We start from the raw sequence: 21,809 nt of genomic DNA on the forward strand, positions 1-21,809 counted from the left end.
ATTTGTTCTGCCTTCTTACACTTCTCTTCTTTCATTTTGCCAAGCTTGGTGAACTTTTATCAGGTGTATTTTCATGCTGCCCCTAGAGAATTTCCAGGAATTAGTACCACCAAACCCCTGTGATTTTGATAATCACAGCTGTATAGAAGAAGAGTTAACATTCAGCCACCACTGACCCCCAAGCAAACAGCTAATGAGTACAAGTCATTCCTGTTCTGCCTTATTCTCCAAAGCCTTTCCCCAAAGGCTATAGTGCCAGGGTTTCAAGGAACAAAAGCATCCCAGCTTTACTAAGTAAGAACTACTGCCATTTTCACATTGCTTCTTTAAAAGTGGTCCACTTTTCATAAGAGAAAATCCTCTGAAACACACACTAAACTGTAAAGTACCATAAAAAAGCAAAATGCCCTACTATTTGTCAGAGACATTGATGAAAGTATTGTATAAACTTTTAGTTTGTCAATAGAAAGATCCCTGGGTCAGCTTTATCATACCTTTAAGTTCAGAAATTTCTGATTTTCACCTGGACATTACCCATTCTTAAAGAAAAAAAAAAAAAGGTGGGGAGAATTCCATCATAATAAATGCTTATCAATTTTTAAAACACGAAGAGAAAACAAAAAGTGGTCCAATGTGCAAGCACAGAATGCAACCCTCACCCCAGACTATACGTGTCTAATATATAATTACAGAAATCTGTTCTACATACTTCTGAAAGGTTACCCTGGTAAAGCTGTAACCAGGAAAATTTAAGGCTCAGAAACAGGCACTGTCACCTGCTTGTAGGGAATCTGTTAAAATGAAGGTAAGACCCCTCACTTCTAAGCAGGCCACAATATAATCAATAAGATTTTCTTTCACACACAAAGAGTGGGGAAGGAGGTTCACTCCTACATGCAAGTAAAGAAAAAGACAAGTTTTATTAGACAAAAGATATTAGAAGTGGCACTTTATATTTATTATTTCTCTATAAAGAGCTTCATAAAAGAGGAAACCAAGAAAAGGATGGGAACCTAACAGCAGGAAAGACATAAATGTAATGTCAAAGCAAAAGGGCAGACCAGCAGCCAAAGTAACAAGAGAGACCAGCAGCCAGAGTAACAAAGTGACCCTGTGGTTTGATTTTCTTCTTTTTTCTTATAAGGAAGGGAGTTAATGGACAAGAGAGAAGTGCTTCAAATTGCCCAGTCTCAGAACCTGGACAACAGATTGATTCAGTAACCAAGCTCAGGTAGGGCTGAAAGGTCTTTGTACATCTCTACAGTTCTAACTATGCCTGCATTTCCATATTTACTGTCTACCTTCTTTGAGTAGGTAACAGATATACTACAGAAGCACTTAAAAATATTTTTCCTCTAAAAACAAGGTCAATCTTACCTGTTACCTACACGATAAACGATACAATTTAAGAGGGCCTGAAAAACCCACAGCTAAGGAAAACCGACCAATCAACAAACAAGAACAAAATCCTCCCTTCCTGCAGGTAATGATATCTTAATTTCACCTTTAGGCTAGAGTTTGATGTCTCACTGTACAACCCACACCCCCATGAAAACACAAAATAATTGTATCTGAAAAGGGCTATTAGCTCATTATAACACATTAACATGATACATTAATTTGTCATCTATCATGTCACCAAGATGATTGAAGACAATATCTGGGAGAGTTACAGACTTTGGAATGTGAATATTTTTGGTGGTGGGAAAAGAAAGTTCTGGAACCTGAGATCCAGCAAGAAAATATCTGGGTGGACAGGGTGCCAGGGAAAGAACCCCAACCACCAAAGGGAGCAGGCAGGGAGAGGTGGATCCTAGGGCTGCTGGACTGTCCACAGGGGAATGAGGAAGAAGAATGAAGACAACTGTCAATGTGGTCCTATACTGGACCACAGATGTGACAATGTGATATTTGTCTTTCACTGTTTGAATTCCTATTGTCTCAGTTCTGCCTAAGCCATCCCTGGCAAGGGGCCCTAGGACTACAGGAGGCAATCCCAAGATCCAGTGTCACCTCAATTGGACTGCATCCAAAGCACACCCAACCTTGAGAGCTAACATCTAATACAAAGCTACTCAGTGAGCTGCAGACACAGCTGGAAGAACCTCAGATGTGAGATAACCCAGCGTAAGTGCTTCTCCTAACATACGCACAGACACACGCATTCTCTCAAACAACCATCCCTCTTTGGAGCATGGTTCACTTTCTTTTCCTGGTCCTCTTCCTGGATTCTATCCCTGGTGGGAAGATGCTTGCAGACAGTTTTCCCAACTGCACAGTAAAGAGGACACCTCACCTGGAACGCTGGATTGGAGAACGTTATCCTTCGCGCGCTCTGCAATCACGATATGCCTCTGATGAGATCCATTATAAATAAAGTAAAACTCAGCATCTTTAGGAAGATACACATTTTTGTCAAACTTCGCATAGACCGTCATCTGCCCCTGAAAAATGAATAAGTTGGGGCATCGTCATACTTCCTCATTCTGGCTCTAAGAAACCACATTAAAAAGGACCCAGATCCCAGATAGCAGGGTTGGTCACGTTCACTTCATGGGAGCAAACTCCAATACTACGAATCCTTCTTTTCAACATCTTGGATGACAGGAAGATGCTTTCTGATATACTGCAGCCTGATATCAGAGCTGGTTTGTTCTGTTCTTAAAGTTGAAGACGTGTGGAGCACAGGGAAGAATTTTTTAATTTAATAGATATGAAAATGTGATACTTGTCTTTAACTCTGTTTGAATTCCTATCTGATGAACATCATTGCTCATATTAATTTGTTCCTCTATCTGAGATACCATCATGGCATAAAGTTTCAAAATCCTTATTCTTTAGCAATGGCCTTCACCTGTACTGGATCACAGTCGAGTTTAAGAACCTTAAATACACGCAAACATTGCCAAATAAATAGCAGCACAGGCTCCCACGCTTGCTGTGCCTTTTCCCATTGCTATTTGTCATCTCTAAGGGATTTCCAAGCCCACTTTCATCTGGTTGGGCCTCATACTTTCTATTGAGAGCTTCTGGTTGGCACAAAGCCCTGCTAAGTGTCCTGGTCCCAAGGAGAGGAGCTGCCCCGCTGGGTCACCGAGGCGCTCTGAGGAGGGAGAATGTCAAGGAAGTGTGCAGCAGACTGCGCTCTGCAGTATATTCCCATCCAGAGGCTGTGGAGAGGGGCTACAGCAGCAGGGCTGCAGCCCAGGGAGCAGCAGCGATGGACAAGCCTGCCAGATGGTCCTGGGACCTTGGACTATTCAGGACACTCCCTCCCCTCAAACAAAAAAGGCAATACAAAGGGGGCTCCAGGGAGAGGGTACATTCCACCCAGCCTATGGGAGTGGCAGGGAAATGGAAACCAGAAGGTGGAAAGGGTCGCCCACTTTGGAGGGCCTCCAGAGCTTGGCCCAGTGTGGAGAAGCGTCTGGGCTTTTGTGTACTCGCCCAACAAAAACAAACCCACCCTCTGAGAATTCCTCACCCTGTGACAGGGGAGAAAAGTGAACAGAGAAAAGTCTACATAGTCTCCTCAACATCTGCTTGTCTTTGATGGATATTAACAAGATATTCCGGAGGAGATTAAGAGTTAGGCCAATCAGCATCAAAACCAAAATCGGTGTGGAGCTCCTCTTTCCAGTAATATGCTTATTTCTTCTAAAATTTTAAAAATAGAAAGGTTATGTTTTTCTAGTGGTTTGCATTCCATGACACACATGAAATATTATTTTAAGTTTTCAATAGGTACAAATACAAATTGTAGAGTTCTGAAAAAAGTCACCGGTTCCCAATTTTGTCCTTTCTCTTCGTGTGAGTTCACACACATGCACAAATATAATCAATAGAAAGTAACATGCCAAGAAAAATCTACCATACAATAGCTTCCAAAAAAAAGTTCAGGAAGAGCATCTGAAAAGCAAGAAGCCATAACAAATGTCTGACATGACCGAGAGAGGAAACTTAGATGAAATTCCATTTCCTAAAAAAGGAAGAACAGCTTGCTTTAGTCATGTTCCTGGTTGCTAAAGCGACTGTTAATTATCCACGGACAGAATCTGACCTGACCGGTTGATTTTTTTTTTTCTTAAAAACCAAACTATATTAAGAGATCTAAGTTTTTCCACAGATCACAAGGATAGCTAGTCTGCGTCTATTCAAAATAATGATCATATTACTATTTATCTGGCTGGGTGAACAAGGACTGCAAATTATGAAAGAGTTTAACTGCAACCTTTTTCAATGCAGTACAACCCAAAACAGTAGTTTTATAATTCAGTTATGCCTCCTTTTCAAGATCATGCCATGCTTCACGCCTGATAAAAGAAGATAAACAACAGCAGTCAGGTCAGAAATACGACGTGCCCATTAAAGAGAGAGGCCCACAAGTCCCAGCATTAAGAATAATATTCAGCAATAAAAGAAGTTTCTTATTTGCTAATCACAAAAAGATCAGAAAGACAGAGGGAATGGGGGGGGGTGACAAAGAAACCAAGAGAAAGCCAATGACACAGAAGGGGATGGGGGGAGCGCAGGAGAGGGAGCTGGCTAGAGAGAAATAGGAAGACAGGGAAAGAAAATATGAATATGAAAGAACGTTTTCAATCAGAAAAGTTAGATAAAGCTCAAAGGAGATTTAGATAAAGCTACAAAGGATACAGAAGGAGGAACAGGCTTCTAAAAATGTACTGAGGAACAAGTACAGCATAAATAATCAGCCACAGGTGACAACTTTTAGCTAAGATTGGGGTCTTTGTAGTCAGTGTGGCCACTGAAAATCTGCTACTTTTCTTTAAAGGCCACTAATTTTATGAATGGCAAAGATAAATTTGAATTTACAGAATTCCAGTGTGCCTCCATCATGTCTCCATCTGGATTCAATTGCACACTTTGCTTTAAGCAATTAAAAACTATAAACGTTTTAAGTGAATTTTTGGCATCCATATCAGAATCACTCTGCTTCTACACAGAAAATAAAAGAGATGTGTTATCATCTCTCTGTCAATTTACTACAACCCAAATTTAAAAAAAAAAAAGTACTCAGCTATTTCACTGAAACTTCTGGAAATAATAGGAGGCATAATAGGCTAAATTTTTATCTCCCCAAAATTAATCTCTAAATGTAAGGTGCTCTAATTAAAACCCAAACTGAATTTTTCAAATGAAACTCAACAAGCTTATTCTAAAGTTCATCTGGAAGGATAAATACATAAGACTAGAAACAAAAGTTCTGAGAAAGAATGACGTTTGAGCTGTGGGGGGAGGAATCAGGACTTACTTATCACAAAGCAAAACATACAATAAAACCACAGTAATTTAAAACCACAGTGTGATACTGGCACAGAGATAGACCACAAAATCTAAAGTCCAGAGACAGATGCGTGGTAATTATGCAATGAAGGTGGCATTTCAAATCAGTGGGGAAAGAATGGACTAGTCAACAAGTCGTTTTGGGAACCACAACTGTCCATTCTGAGCAAAAATACTCTTCATATCAAATAAATGCCCAATTCATGCAAAACTGAACATAATTCATAAGTGCATAAAATAAGAAGGCTGTCTAAAAGTTTCGTTATTGAACAAAATGATAGCAATGAAAGATATCTAAGTCTCATCTACAAGGTATGATCAAAATATACAGTGAATGTTTAAATTAAAAAATTGTTACAATAAACGACACATTGTCATTAATCCCCCTCAAAATACTCCCTCTCAATTAGAACACACGTATCCCATCATTCTTGCCACTTTCTGAAGCAGTTCCGGAAGTCCTCTTTTGTGAGCGCCTTTACTTCATCCTCCATCATAACAATGCTCCCTGTCACACATTGCTTCTGGTATGGCAATTTCTGTTAAATAAAAACATTACGGTGTATCCTCATCCACTTTATTCACTGGACCTGGCGCCATGTGTCTCTGGCTCTTCCCCAAAGTCAAAATGATTCAGGACGTCGAGGCAGCCATGACAGTACAACTAAAGACACTCACAAAAGAGGACTTTCAGAACTGCTTCAGAAAGTGGCAAGAAAGATGGGATAAGTGTGTTCAAAGTGAGGAGTATTTTGAGAGGGGATTAATGGCAATGTCCTTTACTGTAATAATTGTTTTTTAATTTAAACATTCACCATATTTTTTATCACACCTTGTATACTGACACCACACTAATGTATCAACTTTTTTTCATTTTTCCTATTTCCTTCCAGTCTTTGCTCAATGTACAGCTAATTATTACATAGTTATGTATACTCATGGCATAAATACAAATATGGTTGTGCTTTTATCTCTATCAAAAGTATTTTTCCAAGTTGTTACAATTGTTGGCATTTTTAATTGCATTCCATTCAGTGTTTGATGTTCTGTGATTTCATCATTCCTCTATTGTTGTACATTAAGGATATTTGCAGCTTGTTAACATTATAAAAAATACTACAGTAAACATTTTCATGTACATTGTTTTTACGTTTTAAATTATTTTAGAATAAAATTCCAGAAATGGGTCCAAGAATGTGAACAATTGTCACAAGCTGTGAAACAGCTTTCCAAACATGTTTTATCAACTTTCAACACCACCTATTCTGGTCAAAAGTATCATTTTCATCCCAAGTTAGCCCAAACTGTTGTTTTTAGTATTCCCTAACAGATAATAAACAGTTTCTCATTCAAATTTATAGTTTCTCCATTGTCACTGAAATTTATTGCCCATTTTTATAAAATTGTATTACTAAATGGTGCCATCATTCTTAGCAGCCTGATTAAATTTCGATTTAAAGAATTCTAATCTTCCATTTTCTGTTCTCATTTGAATATTCTTCCCTCTATTCACCTTTGCCTTAGGCAGCTCAAAATTTTCACTGTCCCGAGTGAATCAACTGAGATCAACATCAGAATCATTCCCTTTCCCCTCTGAAGAGTGAAGGTGTACCACCTTTTCCCTTCTCTTGCCCAAATTAAAAAGCACTCAAATACTCCTGCAAAACCTCTGAAGGCCAGGTAACATAGAAAATAGGAACGACCAATGTAAAGTCGAATTGAACTAAATATTATCATACTAAATATATTTCGATATAAGCACAACCAAAAGTATCAAATAAATTAAACCAGTGTTTTTTACCATCAAGCATCCCCTAGGGAAATTCTACTTGTAAAATGAATCAATAATTGTCAATGACCAAGACTCCACATAAAATGCCGCAACATCTATGGATTTCTTCTCAGAGAACCAAAAAGATATTAAATGTCTTTGCCACCTTCAACTTCCAACTCTCCTACTCTACTCCTCTTCCAATGGCATTTAAGATGGAAGTGGTCAGTAACAGTGATGTGCACATTCTAAATATTTTTTCATTAATCTGTGGTCCCTAATTCAGAGTCTCTAATACCCTGAATAATTTGGTGGCTGTGTTACCCTAATCACTGGGTATTCTTGTACTAATGTTCTCCGTTTCTCCCTTTCTTCTCTCTCACCCTCTATACACGATGTATCTGTATATAATTATACTTTGTTAGTAACAATATCATTTGTGGGACAACAACCTTAACCATCTAGTTTCTAAAATATCTTGCATGAGTAGGCAATAAACAAATACTGTAGTTTCAAATTGTGACAATGACAACAAAGTGTGCATCTTTTTATAGTGGAGTTTCTTAATCTGAGGCCACAGGGAGAGTCCATAAATGAGTTTAAGGTGGTCTGAGAATGTCTTTAAATTGTTAGCAAAATTGTTTTTCTATGTATGTGAGTGTCCAATTTTCTGAGAAAATGTTTGTCTTTTATCATATTCTCAAAGGCATCAAAAAATTCAAAAATGTTATGAACTCTAGCTTTTCTAGTAACAAACAAATGTAAATGCTTTTTCATAATAATGGTCACGTTTTTATATGACATTAAGACTGTTCTACTGATTTCTAAGGTATTCTAGTATTCTACAGCTTTTATATAGGATAATTTTGGGGATAGAAGCACAATGAAGGTAAATGTTAATTGACATGTTAAATTTTATAGTGGAAGTTTACTAACACATGCCATGACAACCATTATCATAATATGAATATAAAGCTCTAAGTGATCAAATTTGATTGTTTTTCATATTTGAAACTTGTCCTCTTTACAATAACAACAAAAAATTAGTAATTATACCCAGAGTCTTCGCTACAGAGCACAGTATGTTGAACATTGTAAGATCCTTGAAAAAGTAAAGAACAAATACATTATACCATTTTATACGGGAATTAAGGTACAGGTACTAGTACTAACTAGCTCAGGATCCCAAAGCAAATGAACAGTATTGGGTGTCTTGATTTCTGACCCAACCTCCAAGTTAGGTTATCCTCTTTCTACTCCTCAAGCACAATTCCAAAGAAAAGTGCTATGGGCACAAAGTCTTTTATATCCAATTACTTTATGAAACTGAACTACTTCTTAAACACCAAGTATGAAAATGCAAAAAGTATTTCCTATATGTGTACACACATATTACGTATATATATTCATATCCATATCCATATATATCTTTTATGTATACAGTACTTCACAATTTATAAAGTGATTTCTTGTAATACCTGGGAAATATAATAGTAATTCCTATTTTATAAATGAGAGCAGTGATAATATCAGGTCCAGTGAGTGGCAGAGCCACAAGTCAAATCTAGATGATCTTGTTCCAGATCCAGGACACTTTTCTCCCCAGTATGTTACGGTACAAATAGCAAGTGTTCAAGTATTTAATGACTTACCTACACCTTTATACTTAACTCAACATTTATTTTACATACTTAATACAAGGGTTCTCAACCTGAAATCTACAGGTAGACATGGGTGGAGAGGGGAGGTCAGAAAAAATGTTCCTTAATCTCTCTGAAGATATGTGCATAGTTTTCAGCATGCATCAGGAGAGAATGCCTGTCTTTTAATCAGAAATTCTTAGGAGGGTACAAGAAGCATATGATGCAAAAAAAGGTTAAGAACCACTGTGTTAAAGCATGTTTAAAGCACCTTTTGTATAGTGTGAAATATCAAGACCATTCAAATTTATTATCCCAAACCAAAACTAAGCCAACAAAATACAGGTGAATACAAGTTGGTTAGATCCACGAGGAAATATCAAAACATCATTTTTTGTTATGGAAGATAAACTAAAACTACCTAAAAGACTTAAAACATTTCTTCACAAGTAGCCTTTGGGGTAGGAATGGCTTCCATTTCCAGACAGCATGAAATAGAGCACAGTAAGCCAATATTCCTACTGAAAAATAAAAAAGTCATATTCTTTTTTTTCTCTGATAATCTTACCTTTTTACTACTTTCTAATAGACATTTTTTAATACAAATTTGTTTACATTAAATTTATTGGGATGACAATGGTTAGTAAAATTACATAGGTTTCAAGTGTACAATTCTATAATATCATCTATATATCCTTCCATCACCATATATTTGATCCCCTTTACCCTCTTCTACCATCCCCCCCCCGACACTCTGGTACTATGGAAATGAGGAAAAACTATAATAAAACTCCAGAAAAAGGAGAGCCGCTCAGAGAAATTATAGAAGCCAGAAGACAATGAAATGATATTGTGCAAGTAATGAAAGAAAATAACTGATTACCTAAAATTCCATACTTAACAAAAATAGTCTTTAAGAAAATGAAGCTGCAGTTAAAATTAAGATAAATACTGAGGGAATTCATTTCCAGCAGGCCAACACTAAAATACTAAAGAGATTTATTGAAACACAAGTAAAATGATCTCAAACAGAAACATGGAAATAAAAGAGGCAACGAGGAACAACAGTAAAATGGGTAAATATGTGAGTAAATATAATTAATATCTAATGTACAAAATAATTATAATGTCATGGAGTTAAAAATATTTGTAGAACTACAATGTCTGACAATAATCTAAAAGGGAGATGGAATTAAAGTATCTAGTAGTTTGAGGAAAGTGTTAAAAGTGATAACTTATTATATTTATAATATGCCAAATATACATGTTTTAAGTTGAGGGTAACTACTAAAAGAATAGTAAAAAGAATGTACAATTAACAACTTATAGAGGAAAAATTTAAATAAAAAGTAATTAATCAAAAAACACAAGACAGGAGAAATAAAGAACATAAAACATGTGTCAAATAGAGAGTTATATGATATAAATCCAACTATATCAGCCATTATATTAAATGTAAATGAATTAATTGATTCAGATACAACACCAAGACAATCAGTATGGATTTTTTTAATTCAAAAGCGATACCTATATGCTGCTTACAAGACAACCATTTAAAAAATAACACAGAAAGCTTAAAAGAAAAAAGAAATACTATGCTACATTAACCAAAAGAAAGCTAGGATAGCCAAAATAACATCAGACAAAGTGGTTTTTAAAGCAAGACATATTGCTAGAGAAAGAGGAACTTTTCATCATAAAAGTATCAACAATAAAATGATATCATAGTATTAAATCCACACGTATCTAATAACATAACTTCAAAAGATATAAAGGAAATATTAACAAATCCAAAGGGAGAAATAAACAAATCCATAATCACCATGGGAGACTTTAGCATGCCTCTCTCAATAATTGATAAACAGACAAAAATTGACAAGAATATAAAAGATCTGAATTACACAATTAACAAGATTAGTTATAAAAAGGGATAATTACCATAAATTAAATGTATATAGTAATATTTATTTAAAAGGGATCCATCACTCAAAACTCTGCATTAAACTCAGTTAAACAAACACAGAAATTCTTGATGACTTTCACACTTGATGGAATGATTCACCACTATAGAACTGAAATAGCCTTTGTTTCTGTAGCACAGCTGAATTGAGTAAAAAACAATTCATGACAGAGGTCAGTAAATAACTCCAGATTCCTCACAAGACCAAAAGCAGGCTTTACAAAGCTCCTTAGCTTGCTTCCTTTTAAAATCATTCACTTATAGAGTCCATGAGAACAGAATTCCTAGAAATTAAAAGCAAATATCTGACATTTTAAGCACATGATAGTAGGAAATATACTGGGTTGAGTAAAAGAATATGTAAATTATACACTTTACTCTTGCATTATCCCAGTATTTCTTGACAAATAAAGGTCCCACACTTTGTTGCAAAATAATCAAATGCATAAAAAATAAATAAATAAAGCAAAATGCAGTTCAATAGTTGGACACCAGCTGGGATTTTAGTCAAAAATCAGCTAAACATGAATCATCCCTGAGACTAAAATGCTAATTCTGCCCAACCCTACACTGATAAAAATCTCAGAATTCCATTAAAAATGAGTACAGCCAGCCAGCTCTTCTCTCTACCTGTCAGACATACCTGAGCCATGGAATGCTTTAAAGTAAATATAGACTAAACCGAAGGCACATTCAGAAGAAAATGACAAGGATGCCATAGAGACTCAAAAACCATGTTGTCAATATGAAGAACAATTGAAGGAACTGGGATTGTTTTTCCAAAGAAGAAAACACTCGTGGATAAACAGTCTCAATTACAAATATCTAAGGGTCTGTCATGCAGACAAGGGATTAGACATGTACTGCAGGTCCCAAGGGGAAAGCTGGAAACAATGGGGGGAAGGACAGGACACAGTTCAGTTCTACAGTGAGAGCCTTCTAGGGATCAGAGATGTCCAGAGATGACAAGGATTACTTCAGCTTAGAAGGAATAAGCACTACCAGGAAATGGTGGTTCTGTTTTTTGTTTCGCTTATTTGTTTGTTTGAAGAGAGAATGGGGCTAAATATCTAATCTTGAAAGGCTAGAACCTATGCTACCTGATATATAACTCTACATTAATAGCTTCCATGTGAAAAAAAAAAATGAATAAGTCTACATAAGTGATATTTAATGGGTTTTTTAAATTAATTTCTCCCTTTGTCTTTTGCTTTGATTTATTTCCTAGCTCCTTGGATTGATGCTTAGTTTATTTTAATTCTCTGCATTAGTGGCTGTCAAACTGAGATCAGGGAAACCCTAGGTTCCAATGGAAGAATGTTGGAAATTCAAACATTCCACTTAAATTTCATTTTGGAAAATGTTTCTAATTATTTTAAATCTAAAAAATATTTCATTTACTTAAATGTATTATTTACCAAATTTTAATACTGGAGAAGAACTGAACTGCCAGGTTAAGTTAATGTTCTCATTGACTTAAATGAATGAATGAATGAATTTAATGTAATAAATTTAAATCTGAAGAATATATTTATAATAAAGTTTTTATCAAGTTTATACCTTAAAAGTCTCCATAATACTGTGGAAAAAAGATGTCTCCGAAAAAAATGTTTCACCACCATCTGTTTAGGGTCTCTAAGGCCCCTATGGTATTAGCTCATTTTACGTTTCATATCTCAAACAAGCTTTACATCTGTAACACAGTAAAAACTACAATTCATCAATTTCAGATCCAGGTTATACCCATGTAGATAGTACATGGTTATTACTTAACACTTTAAGTCTACAGATTTATGTCAAACCAAATGTCTGAAGATGAGTGTGAATCACCTGACAGCACCAAATGTACCACACCAAAATCAAGACTAGGTATCAGAAACACAAAGAACCCTAAGTATCCATGAATGGATCTCTCCTGAGCAAAGAACAGTGACACAACTATCTGTACCCTTACTTCAGGGTAGACCACATAGTTCCTGTATGTAGACATGTACAAAAGAAGGGAGTCCCTGGAGGAGGAGGGGCTCTTTAGGGTGGTCAGAGGTTGCAGCTCTTCCGACTAGTAGCTTCAAGAGTGGGAAGAGTATTGGCCCTTTGCCCCTCTCATCTGACCAGCATCTGTGCCTGAACACCCCTTCCACCTTCTATCCTCAACACACACAGGCACACCTTCATGCTCACACAGCAAACCATTCATAAGTAAGAACACTGAGGATCCTGCCAGGTAAGGCCTCACGCAATATAAAAGAATCAGGGAATCCTCACTGAGAAGCACAGATTCAGAAATGTATAAAAATATAGAGCTGAAAGAAGGCTTAGAGCTCATCTGGATCAAAACCTTGTAAAACCCTCACCTTACAGCACAGAAACTGAAGTTAAACTATTCTGGGTCTCATCACACAGCAGACCTAGGGCCAGCACCCAGGTCTTCACCCTCCATCCAATACTCTCCCCACTGCTTGAAGCTACTAGTCCAAAGAGCCACAACCTCTGACCCCCACAATGAGTCCTTACAATTCCTCCAGGGACTAAGGAAGAACCCTTACGGAAACAAGTCAGATTCAGAAGCCAACCAGTCTCCCCAAGTTCCCCAATGCCCACGCCACAACATCTACAGATGGTGCCAAAACAAAGTACATACATTTTAAGAAAGGAAAAAAACTGTATTAAAATTGTAATAATCAATATATACCAATAACGAAAGACAAATACAAGTCATGTGCATACAATTTTTGACCCCTCCTCCCATGCGGTACATCCCTCCATTCTCCTGTCTCTTCTCTTCCTAGACTCCCATCACCTCTGCCAAACTATAGAGCATCTCAGGGCCTGTTGCTTTTCCCCTCACGCTTTTCCTTCTCAAATCAGCAAAGACATGTAAAAGCCAGTTCAGTCACAGCATGGAAACCATGAAACCCTAGAAACAAGAGAAGCAGAGCAATGAAGAAAAGACATCCAGAAAATCAGTTCAGTCCCGGCTCCAAACAAGTATATGGAGGAGAGGAAAGACAGAGACGTGAGGATGAGAGGGATGAGGGCTCACGGGGGAGGGGCAGGAAAAAAACAGCAGCAGCATCAGGGGGCTGAGGACTGATGACAATACAGGAGGAGAAAGGACTAGGAAAACAAAGCAATGTGGAATTTAATAAAAACAGGACTAGGGAAAGAAATATAAAAAGTAAATAGATAAGTGAAAATAAGTAGAAGAGAGAAATATCCACCCTACCAGGAACTACAATCTGGAAACACATTTGTAAAAAGGAAAGGGGCGGGGAGAAAAAGGAGCTGAATTTTGAAGCTGACAAAAAACATTTCATCTGACCAAAATCAAGAACTAAGGGCAAAAGAAGCACTACGGAATGTGTCTTTTTGTGACACATCATAAAGGGAGGAGGGTGCCACGTACAACAGTGTAGGGCTGCGGGGAGGGCACATTCAGATATTCCTTTCTCATTCTCAGCCCCACTTTAGAGTCAGCAGGGGCTTTAGAAGGCAGGAGCTCATTTTTCTGGCTTGGTACCTCACTTAGGATTCTCTCTGAATCTTCAGGTCAACTGTGGGACTCTTGGACAGTAAAAAACAGGATCTACATACAGAGCTGCCAGTGCAGGCTTCATCAGAGGGACCATTCAACAGAAAGTCGATTGGACTATTCCCCTCATCTTAATTCAGCACAAAGGCCAGCAGTACAAGAACACTGGCAGCAACAAACACACAACAATCAAGAAGGCCTGAGCATGCAATTAACCTTGTTAAGAATGATACCTTCCATTTCCTTAGTGATTTACTGTTCAGGAGGTGCTTCTGCGTATGCAGCTCCCAGATACACAGACAGGTGAGGAGCCCACAGTCCCCCGGCGAGCCAAAATCAGCCCCCTAAGTCTCCTCATTAATTCATTCATCCAGATAGGCACTGGCTGTCTATTAGGTGTTATGGTTAAACCACCTGCCCTTATGAAGCTATTCTAGTGGGAAGACAGACAAATAGTTAAGTGCCTGTTATGTGAGAGAATCGTAAGAACTGATAAAAATAAGGTGGGGTAAACAGAGATGTTTCAGATAGAAGAGTAGGAAAAATCCTCTAATGACATTCTAACAGAGACCTGAGTACGGTACAGGAGGGAGCCGTGGGGATTTGAAAAAGCACTTCAGGTTGAGAGACCAGCAACTGCAAAGGCCCTGAAGTGGTATGTGCCCGGAGTGTTTGAGAAACAGTAAGGAGACCTGTTGGCTGAAGGAGAAGAGGAGAGAAATGGGAGACAAGGTCAGGGATAAGGAAAGACATTGTAAGGACTTGGGCATTAACTCTGCAGTGGGAAGCCTAGTTTGAGGTAGAAAAGTGACAAGATCTGAACTTCGTTTCATAAGGATCATTCCGGTTGCTTTAAGAATAGATGTTGATGGGAAAAGCGTGAAGTCAGGGAGCCCCACTGCCAAATCCAGGGAGAAACAACTAGGCATTCCTTCAGGGAATTTTCTGCCATATCACAGAGGCTCTTGATGTGATTTTCTCTGTGTCGTAAGGAGGCAAATCCACCCGTTTCCCAGGAGACCACATCTCTACTCAGCTCTGCTTCTCACTGACTGCAGGAGCTCCAGCAACCCTGTGTCACTGAGAAGATGGGAGCCGAAGGGCAGAAAAGGACACTTTCTCGGGTAGGAAAATGGCCTGTAATCCAGGGCCCTTCCTCCCATTTCTTACAGAAACACAGACAGATGACAGATGGATGGACTGTGAAGGCACTTCTATTCACCCCTCCACTGGTGTTCACCTCTCAGCAATTTGCAGCATCAAATGATCAAAGAGCAGTTGCAATCAGGTGGCTTTTCAGTTTGAATGTGAAACAGCTTTGAGTATCATCTGACTCTCACCCAAACTTGTGTGGTATATAAACTTCTGCTTTTCATATGGCTGACTATAAACACTTAATGAACAAATATAATCTAACATGCTCTAAAAACCTTATTATGACAGGTACCTATTTACAGATAGTTCACCACTATCAAAGCCCCCGTCATATAGACGTTACTGAAGTAATGTCAGGAAAAAAGAATCCAGATTTTGTCCTAACTCACACTGAATACAAAAGTTCTCACTTCTTAACACAGAAATTCACTGAGGTTACTTAGAAACCTGTAAAGATAAAAGTGACCATCATAGAAAACCTTTATGTTTTAATCAATAGCACTGTGTATTTGAACATATCAGGGCACCACGCTAAGAGAATCACCTCATTGAGTCCTCACAACTACCCCTTTGAGGTAGAAACCGTCAGCTCCATTTCACAGATGAGGAAACGAAGGCTTTGAGAGCTGAAGTACCCTGACAGCTGTGATCTGAAGGGTCAGGTACACAACCAGGAGTCAAGTCCATCTCTGCTTCCCTCAGAACTCCTGGCACATCCTGCCACTGTGTTCAGGGCCATATCGCCCAGTGGCATGGCCTCTGTGGAAGGCATGAACCAGCCGACTGTGTAGACAGACTGTGACAGTCTCCCCAGACCTAACGCGACAGCTCTTAAGAACTCACACATAAATATACTTTGAGAATTTAGGGGGAAAAGACCCAAGTTCAAAGAGTGTGAATATTGTGACCACTTTTAAACTATTTTAGTCTCTCTTCTTCCTTCATCAACAGATATCTGATATGTACCAGGCACACGTGGTAGGAAGATGACACACCTGATCCTTACCTTCAGGGAGCTCACAGGCTGGTAAGGACAGAGAGGCTTAAACACACACAAGTTTATATAGGATCTCTGCACAGAGGGGGCAGGAGTAACCAGGCCTGCCTTGTAGATGGGAAAAACCTCCCAAAGGATGGAAGAGATTTTGTCAATGGAAGGGAATCCCAAGTAAAGTGTGAAGACTGGCTATCCAATGGATCCTTGGGGAGGGACAGTTTAGTGCAGCCACGCTGACACCGGAGGTGGAGGCCGAGCTGAGGGGAAGCCAGACCCGAAGGCAGAGGCCAGCTCATGGAGGGCTTGGGCACAGAGAATCACAGGAGGGACTTTGAGCAGGGGTGACACGGTCAGATCTGCATCTGATGTAGGGGACAGAAGCAGTCACACCAGGAGAGATGCTGTGGAGACTGGCCTTTCTTGGAGTACAGTCTCCTTCACATTACCCTACTGCTCTCGAGTTTTTCAAAAGTACTGAAAATAATACTAGAAATGAGGGTCAAATGAGATGATAAATGCCTGTGCCTGGTGTAAGGTAAGAGTTTGGTAAGTGTTAGTAATTCTTATTTTTCGTGTGTAAACTACCTCCTTTTTTTATATAAGTAAGGCAGGATGTTAGCGAATTATTTGATCTCAAATATTCCTCAAATATCTGGCAGACTCTAGGACCCATGGGACCTCAACAGCATCTTAGGTGCAGAAAGAACTCAAAAAGTTAAATTAAAAGGAAAGAACATTTTGTAAACCAAAAGAATTGCTTCCTGTGGTTTGTGTGTTTCTACTATGATCTTTCCTATACCATATTTTTCTTAATTAAAAATAAAATGTGGTTTCATATATTTACTCATCAAATATTTATTAAGCCCTTGTTAGAGTACATCTACACAGTTTTCTGGGAGTGACAAATGCAGCAGGGAAATGAGTAAACCCCTGCTCTCATGGTTTAGAGTCTTCTGCTAGAAGACATAACAAACAAGAAAATATTAGGTAATTCTGAGTGCTATACTGAGAATTACAAATAGTAGAATGATGCCAACTTCCTGGGAGCTATTTTGGATTGGGTGGTCAGGAAGATCTTTGAGAGGCAGGGCATGGAGGCTGAGATGGAAATTACAACGTTTGCAAACTTTGTTTTGTTTTGTATTTTTTTAATAAGAGAAAAGAAATGAGAATGGACTGAATGGGAACAAACAAAAGGACAGGTCAGTGAGACTACAGCAAATCTGTTGGGGACAACCAGTGAGGGCTTTGTCCCCATGCCCAAACATGGGTATGAAATGAAGGGAACTGCTCCGGTGCCTTACACTAAGTGATAGCAAGGACAGGTTGGAGGGGAACCCGCTATGACAATAGAGAAACCTGAAAGCTGGTTGGTGTAACAAAATAAAAGCCCATATCTTGCTCCCATAATAACCCAGTGCAGGTATCGCTGCTTGGGCGACTCTCCTCCAAGTAACATTCCAGGGAGCCAGGCTCCTGCCACCGGCAACACTTGGACCCTGTTACCCTGCTTTACTTCAGTCAGAAGGAGAAAAGAATACGAACAATCACAGCTGTCCAGGCCTGAGCATGGCACCCATCTCTTCTGCTCCCATTCCACTGGCAAGAACTCAGCTCCGAAGAGTAACTGGGACACATTTCCTACTAGCTGTGTGCCCAGGAGAAGGAAGGAATGTTTGATTATTGGCTCAGTCTCTGCCACTGGCTCACACACAATGAGTGATTTCCAGAGAACATCTAAGAGCTAACAATGTCATTATATTTCAAGCTTAGTTTAATCAAAATTGAATATTCTACACTTCAAAAAATATATAAGAAAACATGAGAAGAGAGCCAAGAGTTGGTATATTGTGTTGGAAATGATGACTATGCAATGCCATCACACTCACATGACTATTTTCAAAAGCATGGCCTGTGTATCTCTCTCTCTCTCTCTCTCTCTCTCTCTCTCTCTCTCTCTCTCTCTCTCTCTCTCTCTCTCTCTCACACACACACACACACACACACACACACACACACACACACCCTCGCTCTCTCAACAATTTTACTCCAAACATAGTACCAGAAGTTATACTCCGACAAGTGTCACTTTGTTCAGGAAAGAGAGGAGCTGGGACAGAACAGCTTCAATCAATAAACAATTATTTACATAATAAAGGAAAACTGCATTATTTTAAATGTCATTCTTAAAGATTAAGGTATTTCTGACCCTTTAAATTAAATTATTCCATTTATCCTGGGCCTCTTGAAATCACCCCAAAGTACAGCACAACTAATAGACACTAAAAGTTTTTCACAGGCATATGACTTTTATAATTTACTGATCAGAGATGGACGACACTAATTCTCATTCCATAACTACCCTATCCCTTCAAAATCAACAATTCAAAGACAAGTTTTCTGGCCACGTGGTAGTCATGGGTCTCCTCCTGAGGTACTAAATGACAACACAGCAACCTGTCAGCGGCTCTGCTAACTGTGCCAGTGTCCCAACTATTTCCCTAAACCTCAATGAGCACTTAATGTCACACAAGACCCCGACTCTCTGAAAAAATTCTTTAATAGCCAAGCAAAAGCACACCCCTGAGGCTTATAATAATCTGTTGTTGTTTTTTTAAGGACATGTCTAACTGAAGAAATACTTAAATTATAGTAAGCCCAGAAATGATCTCATTCCCAACAGGAGAGACACAGACTCATGTTTGGTTTTTAACTGGTTAATACCCTCCTTCGAAACTACAAAACCTTCTGACTGTGTAAGGAAAGCACACATAACTCCCGAGTCAATGTGAACACATTGTTACTAGTAATTACAGAAATTAAAGTATTCCCACAAATCCAATATGCTAAATTTTGAACATATGGAACACCCGGTTGCTAAAAATGAATTCTTCTCACAGAGGACGTAAAGAGCTTTCTACATATCTGGATAAGAGACTTGAGGTGTTTTGTTTTAAAGATTAAAGACAGAGAAGGGAGGAAATTAAAGAATTTCAACTGATCATTACAATAAAAATAATCCAGTTCAATGATTCAAACTGTCCCAAAGGTATGCAAGATGTTGGTCTTCAATTGTTTGATGAAAGCCTCAAGACAGAATAAGTAAAAACACGAAAAGATTCTAAACAAGTACTTAATTTTTAGAGTAATCTCAAGAATAAATTTTTCCTTTGTAAATCTAAAGTTTTAAACCACTAAAGACATCACTCTTCAAAGAAATTCCTCTTCATAGCAGACAGTGTTAACCTAGATTGACTGCAGATTCCATCGAGGGACCACCCTGCCCTCAGCCTGACTGTCACATCTTGTTAACAGGGTGAAAAGCATTTTTATCCCAACCGTTACTCTGTGAGAACATACAACACGTCTGCCTGGACAGTTTCCTGTTTAAAAAACTCCAGATTTAAGGATAAATTGGGTATATTTCATTATACTTTATTTTACAAACTTACAAACAGAAGTGTAAGCTATAAACTTAGCCATGAACTATAAATGATATGTATGTCTATGTTCATGTTCTCACTTAAACTTAAATCTTAGTAAAACTGGTTTGATCCAGGTTTACAGTAGTGATTTTTTTAAAGGTTACTTTTCATTGAATACCACTGTATAGCACTGTTAGGAAATATTTTTCATCCCCCTGAGAACGCTGCAAAGTGAGTTTTATGATTCCCATTTATAAATTAAGAAAGTGAGACTGAGTATAAGTTAGAAAATCATGACGGGGATTTAAATTCAGGTCTACTACTTGCTACTATTTCAAGATTAAAACAATTGTTCCAGTGTAGATGGTTCACAGGTATGTACAGGCCGAAAAAAGACAAACTCCCAACTTGTGAAGTTCCACTCTCTGAAACTAAAACTATAGTCCACAGAATTTGAGTGAAACTGGCTCCTTCCTGCAATTTGGACACCTTATTGAGAAAAGGAAAGTACTTGCCTCCACAATATCAAAAAGCAACAGCCCATTTAAAATGTGATCAGTGACTAAATAAATGAAAAATTTAACATATTCTACCTATGTACTGAAATAAAAGATGACGCTATAATGAAGAATACAAATGAAAGGATGATGATCTAAAGACTTTTAGAAATAGAAAAGCTGGAGACGGAGAATTTGTCTACACTTATTCACAGTGTTGTCCTGCAGACTAGAAGACCCAGCCAACTAATCTGAATATTTCCGCCAGTTTGACAGTAGAGACCCAGAGTGGATACTGCAGCTCCCGAAAGCAGCATTCACGCCAGTCCTCCTTTAGCCCGGGGGATATGTCATGGTCATCCTCATTATTAGAGCAACACATATCTCCATATGCCAACTTACCCAGTTCTAATTGCTTTCAATATATTAACTCATTTAATCCTACAACAATCCTTTGAGATAGGTGTTCTATTATACTCCCCATCTGACAAATGAGGAAACTAAAGCAGGGAGTACTTAAATAATTTACCCAAGGTCACACGGCTAGTTAGGAGGCTGAGCCAGGCAGTCTCTTAACCTCTCACAGCCAAGTCCTTATAGAGATGCAGTTATGCATATCACCGATCCCTACAGACTCTTCAAATCCCTTGAAATGAAGGGACACCTCTAGCTATATATATACAACTGTGGGTCAGTCTTTCCGGGTTCCAGTGGTATTTAAAAAGCCCTTCCTTATTCAATAATGTTGTAAAGATTTTGTTGGGTATCCGATGGACATGCATCCTATTTGGGAGAACACCTCAGGGATACTGTGGATACCTGATCATGGCATTGTACACCAGAAGCTAAACATTAATGAATGCCAACTATAATTTTATATATATAATGTGATGGCTCAGTGTGAGGTCGGAGGGATAGTGGATGGGGGGAGGGGGGTTCACAGTGTGAGGGATATAAATGATGAACGTCTAAGTATTACCTTGTCTTGTACACCTGAAACTAATAAAAAAAATAAAATAAAAAATAAAAAAAATAAAAAAATAAAAAATAAAAATAAAAAGCCCTTCCTAATGTCCAGGGCTTTCTACCATTTCCTAATTTCCTGCCCATCTTTATTAGCCATTTCCTTGACTGCACTTTGAGCTGTAAAACGCACATTTTAATACCCAGTACCATATTCTTATTTTGTGTCTTAGGGCAAGTTCACAAACATTTGGCCAACCATCCTGCATCAAATGTGCTCCTTGAGAACACAAGATAAATGGTGGAAAGAGCTTCCACAGAAAACAACATGATTTGCAGAGCACACACACTTAACCCAAGTTTACTTGGCTGCTCACTCATTGACTGATTTCATCAGGATTTCCCAATTCGAAATTCTCCTTGGCCAGAACATTCAGTATCACGTGTCCAATGAGGGCTATATACTAGCTCTCTGTGGCTGCGAATGTTCTTCAGAATTCTGAACAAGAGGAAAAACATATTAACTTTTCAACATGTCTTAACTATACATGATAAGTTTAAA

General features: G+C 38.3%; 1 protein-coding gene across 3 annotated transcripts in view; it reads right to left on the reverse strand.

Moving 5' to 3' along the window:
• The window catches only part of ARHGEF28 (Rho guanine nucleotide exchange factor 28), a 290,776-nt gene that overhangs the window by 173,026 nt on the left and 95,941 nt on the right, over positions 1–21,809 (reverse strand). For 2 of the 3 annotated variants that reach the window (XM_081053984.1, XM_081053983.1), the window contains exon 3: positions 2,297–2,444. The exons of the other annotated variant lie outside the window; for it this stretch is intronic. In XM_081053984.1, the coding sequence (XP_080910110.1) occupies positions 2,297–2,444 (148 nt within the window). The remainder of the gene's footprint in view (positions 1–2,296; positions 2,445–21,809) is intronic. 3 annotated transcript variants of the gene reach the window in all.

This window comes from Rhinolophus hipposideros, assembly GCF_964194185.1.
Source record: "Rhinolophus hipposideros genome assembly, chromosome: 7".
Lineage (NCBI taxonomy): Eukaryota > Metazoa > Chordata > Mammalia > Chiroptera > Rhinolophidae > Rhinolophus > Rhinolophus hipposideros.